Source organism: Anarhichas minor, unplaced genomic scaffold (genome assembly GCF_050575085.1).
Source record: "Anarhichas minor isolate MPS153535 unplaced genomic scaffold, ASM5057508v1 ptg000010l, whole genome shotgun sequence".
Lineage (NCBI taxonomy): Eukaryota > Metazoa > Chordata > Actinopteri > Perciformes > Anarhichadidae > Anarhichas > Anarhichas minor.
In genome coordinates, this window is record NW_027466456.1 from 4386515 (window position 1) to 4392061 (window position 5547).

General features: G+C 45.0%; 1 protein-coding gene across 1 annotated transcript; it reads right to left on the reverse strand.

The window, feature by feature from the left end:
- Positions 1-1836: 1836 nt before the first annotated feature.
- On the reverse strand, positions 1837-4492 carry lingo3a (leucine rich repeat and Ig domain containing 3a). The gene has a single exon (XM_076088572.1). The coding sequence runs from the start codon at positions 4490-4492 to the stop codon at positions 2660-2662; it is 1833 nt and encodes a 610-aa protein (XP_075944687.1). The 3' UTR covers positions 1837-2659.
- Between the last annotated feature and the right edge of the window lie 1055 nt (positions 4493-5547).

Sequence of the window (5547 nt, forward strand, 5' to 3'; positions counted from 1 at the left end):
GAGTGAATCATGACATCTTAATGCGTATAGTGTCGATGGGACATCCACTAAAAATTTAAATACGACAAAACCTTGGAAAAAAAACTGATTAAAAAAAACTTGCAACACAAATTTTCACAGTGACGAGGTCACAGGTGTAATGTCGACGCTCAATCAACTTCTCAGACTTCCACCGTAGCTGTTAATCGACCAGAAGACCGCTTTAAAAATAAATAAAAATAGGACAGGTCAAAGACATCATCATAGCAGATAACATAGCATGCTTTATAAACAGTGTGCTTCATTTTTTTTTTATATAAAACAATACAATACAAAAACGTCTAGCACAATTCCTAGACACAACTGTTTCCATATTTACATTTTTCAGTTAAGGACAATTAAAATGATGTTTACATTTCCAAAAATGCAGACAGGAACTGATGTCGAATCAGTCGCGGAACATAGTCACACTTCATTATTAATAATTCCATATTTAATCTGTAAAATGTGTTGTGCAGTGTATATGTGGATGAACACAAACACAAAATGAAGTAATATGAGAGTCCTCTTTATCCCCCCCAGGTCGTGTCATTTGAGTCATAACTAAAAATTAAAATTCACCTCCAACACAACTGGATCCAGATCAGCCCTCCACCACACATTCACAGTCGCAATGTGTTCGGGGAAACTGAATGAATTGCTTGCTAATAAGTCTCAAGGTTGGGGAGGTCAAATCTTATTGTACTCTAATAATTCATCGTGAATTATTCAGTACCATATCTAGCCAGCAGAGGGCAGCAGAGTAACACTGCCAGAGCTGCAGCAGCTGAGTGGACAGGAAGAGTGTATCGCTTAATAACCCACAGATCAAGAGATGAGGTTAGAACAGTAGCAGCAGGTCACCTGCATTCTCACTCTCTCCAAATTATGTTTGAAGTTATGGAGGAAACTCGATTTATTTTAAAGTATTGAAACTATCAGACTGACTTTGCAAGGCCCAACAATGACACATTTGCATTTACTTTACGTGCCGTGACTACAAATCAATGTTAAGGATCCAAAAGATTGAATTACATTCTATTAAGTACAGATTGTATTGTATAGTATCAGTATATACTGTACTATACTGTGTATAAACAGCTTGAAATAACCTTTATACCCACTTCTACTTAACCCTTTACACAATGCAGTACAGTTTTCTTAGGTGTGTATTGTTACAGGTTAACATGCGGCCCTTTGTATCATAGTGACGATGTCTTCCTTGAATACTTTGACCGACTCCCTCTCCTCTCTGGCTCAGTTTCGTCCTGACCTTTGTTCCAGTCTGCAGGTTATGTTATCACATTTGCATTTTCTTCCCCCGTGCGTGTCTCAAACACACCGAGGTCCTGCGGTGAACCCGCTTCACTCCCCCCCCCGAGCCTCACACTGACACTTACAGCCAAAAATAGGCAAGTGAGCTGACCCCTAAACTAGACGCTCTTCACGATTTGTTTTGTGAGCTCAGGGATCTGACGACATGATAAGGTGGACTGCATATCCATGATCTGAAAAAGAGACTTTAACCGTAGATATAACAGCAGAACAGAAGAATTGGATCGATCACTCAACAGCACTATAAACAACCACAAGGTTTTGATTACAAAATATATAATACATCTTAGACAGTATATATCCGACCAATACAGTATGAGCTATTCAACAGTGGGATGAATGCACCCCAACACATTTACAAATGATGTCATTCAAAGTAAGAAGCCAACGCTGTACATGCGTTCATCTTTTACACACAGTCCTTCTCAGATCAAGAGTATATACGGAGTCTTGTACAGTTTGTTCTGGATAAACAACGGAGAACCTAAGAGCAAGTGTACATCTGCATGTACTGGTTAGTCACCACACAGATGTGCATTGAGTCCTTTTAATTGTAGCTTAATCTTTAGTGTCCTGTTTTTCTTTTTGACCATCTTTTGGTGGTATCCAATGAGAAGAAACTTCTCTCTACCACATTACGTGGTGCTTTACGGTCAGATTGGCAGTGTTGCAGAGTCTCTTGGTGTCTTATTGTACTCTGTACAAAGCCACCATTAGCAAATAAAAAGCAGAGCCTCTAGATTTATGTCACACTAGTGCCCTAAGGTCCTGACTGTAAATAAGTCTAAATATGCAGTATATAGCTGGAACTATTCAAATACATATTGGCAAGTCCTTGGCATTCATTGAGCACCACCGGGCTATAATATATTCCTGGGTTTGGGGATGAAGAGCGAAAACAACCTCAGGCGGAGCAGAGAGGTGAAGTCCTTTAAAGACGAGTTCCTTGTAGAGAAGAAGGACGGAACTGGCGAGAGATTTGTCGAGGTTAAAGACTGCTGGGACTGATTTCGTTGCTTGGTCTTTTAACATATTCGAGACATCTTTATACTTTCAAAACCCAGGTTCGCTCTGCATGGTAACGTGAACACACAACAAAAGCAATATAAATATATCAAATCCATGCAGATTTTTCCCTTTTCTCATACAGCAGTTTATAACAAAACATTGTCTCAATAAAATGTCCCATGAATAACTGCATTTCATGTTTTTGCAAGCACAAAGGTCCACGTCAGCGTCCTGTCCCTTGAGCTTGTAAACAGTATCAGGGTGAGAATACTAATGAGGGAAGTACAGATCCCAGAAATCAAATCATTTTCATGTTGAACTTGCGTGCCCCGCCCTGTCCTCCACTGGCAGCGGGTCCCTCCACCTTTCTGAAGGAATACTCCACTGAGAAATTGTTCTTGTGCTGCCCTCTCCCTCGACTCCACACAAACAGCAGAATGAAACAGAAGAGCACCACCCCCAGGAACATGATGCAGCCCATGGCTGTGGATATGAGGATGGTCTTGAGGTCCAGAGTGAACTTCAAGAAGACTCTGGTGTCATTCAGATTCGTGTCATTAAGGTCCCCTGCGTAGTACGTGCGGTTGGCCATAAGGGCTGCATCTAGCGGCAGCCCACTAACTGTAAGTGTGGCAAAATAGGTGTCGTTTCCGCCAGCATTGCTGGCTATGCAGATGTAGGTTCCACTGTCGGTTACCTGCGCGTACCGTATTTCTAATGTGCCCTCCGGTAACACAGTCAGGCGGCCGCTGCTCTTTGTGGTGATGCGGCGGCGCTGAGGCGAGATCCAGAATATCATCGGTGCCGGCTCACCTTCTGCTTTGCAAATGAATGACACAACCTGCCCCTCGCGGGCAGAAACCTGCTGCAGTTTCCTGTTGCGGATTTTGGGCTTCTGGCAAGTAAAGTGATCAAAGAGAGCCGAGTCAGAGAAAACGTTCAGAGCCCGTCCCTGCACCTCCACGGGCGTCATGCACACTGGGGAGGCGCCGTCAAAATTGAGGGTCTTGCGGCGCTGAAGGATCCAAAGCAAGCGGCAGTCGCAGGCCAGAGGGTTCCCGTCCAAACGCAGTGTCTCCAGAGTGTTGACAGACTGAAAGGCTCCCTCTTCCAGGGACACCAGGCCGTTAGTGGAGAAGTTAAGAAGGCTGATTTGCCTTAGACCACCCAGCGCATACGGCTGCACGACCACCAGATTTGTGTTGACCAGATGCAGCTCCTTCAGCCTAACGAGGTCCCGCAGGGCCCAGGACTCCAACACGGAGATAGGGTTGTAGGAGAGGTTGAGGCTGGTGAGGTGAGCCAGACTGCGGAGGGCAGAGGTGGGCACAGAGGTGATGTTGGTGTGAGTAATAGACAGCCAAGATAAGTTGAGCCCCTGCAGGCTGTGAGGGGATATGTGCTCCAAAAAGGGCCAGTGATCGATCTCGAGGCCCCTCAGGTTTCCCAGCTTACGGAAGTTCTGGTCCTCTAAGGTGGAGATACTAAGGTAGCGGAGCCGCAGAGCCACCAGGTTATGCAGGTAAGACAGAGACTGGCCGGACACAGAAGTCAGGTTGCACCTCTCAATGGTCAGCTCCCTCAGCCCCACCAGACCCAGAAAGGCCTTGTTGGAAATGTAAACTAAATCATTGTCTCCGACTTCCAGGTTTTTCAGATTTTTCAGGTCTTGGAAAGTAAAGTCCAAAAGAATGACAATCTTATTCCCACTGAGGTCCAGTGATGTTAGGTTGGAGAGATGGGAGAAAGCCCCCATGGGGACCAGTTTCAATTGGTTGCCCCTCAGTGAAAGCGACTGCAGGTTCTGGAGACTAGAAAAAGCATTCGGTTCCAGGACGCTGACCATGTTCTCGCTCAGGTCCAGCCTTTCAAGACGTGAATATGGAAGCAGGTCACCATGCTCCACCCAGCGAAGTTTATTCCCACTTAGGTCCAGGATCTTGGTGTCCAGCGGGATGCCATCTGGCAGTGCGGACAGGCGTTTACCATAACAGGACACAGTCTTGAGTTTTGCAATGCACTCACAACGCTGGGGACATCCTTGACTCTGGGCGGATGACACCGTGATCATCAGTAGCAAGAACAGGAAAGGCAGGAGCCAGCCCACATCCTGGCCCAGGCTCACCCCCATGGCCCTCCTTTCCACTGCTTCGTCCTGCTCCCGAATCACTGGGCCAGAAACCTGAGGAAAGAGAAAGAATGGGGGAGGGGGCGGACGGGAGGACAGACAGAATGATTGGGAAAGACAAAAGAGATAGACAGTGAGACAAATTAATTGAACCCAATTCCCCTAAAACAGCAGCTATCAAACACACAATGAGTGGAATTACTGTTACAAACTCTAATTGACCCGACACACCAGCAAAATTAAAGCTAGAGCTCCAAGATAATCCTCAAAGGAGCCTGTATTCACTTGAAACTAATTTACAGTGGGCGACTGTGCCCTGCAAGCACTCAGGCTTTTAAATCATTTGCCAGCAGCACACACAAAGAAATCCCCTAAAAGCTATGTGTCAATTTTATATCTGATGGTTGTTTTGCTTCTCCAGTTATTTCATGCATTGTAAATGAAAACAGGGAAATTGAAAATCTATTGTATTCATAAGCCCTCATGTGAGACATCTTAAAATGCATGAAAAAGGAAAACAATCGCAGCCTCTCAAAAGCATAATATAGGACCGCAGAATGCACTGAAATGGTCCACTCGTACTGTGTGAGGAAGCAGAATATTAACTCTGTAGGAGAAAATACCAGGATGTTAACGGGCTGAATAAAATATGAAAGTGACACAGAACAATTCAAACCACACTGGATCGCATAGCACGGTATATGTAGTATTTGAGTAGGTGCCTGACAAGGTCACTCACTACGACTCAGTGCATCACAATAGCTCAGTCCATCACATCATCTGCATAAGTCTCTGAGGCATGAGGCTTATCATGAGAGGAGCCTGACCTGCCTATGGGTTTCATGTGACACAATGCGGTCACACACACGGTCACACACACACACAATTTCACCCCTCCGTCTGCTGGTGGATGTTGGCAGCAGTGGTAATCCCTTAGTAAACCCATTGTGAAATACCAACTAGCGAGATGGAAAGTTACTCCAGAAAACATCTTCCATAACATCGTCATTGTTGACTGGTGAGGCTGACGGTGTGCAAAAACATTTTAAAAATAACTG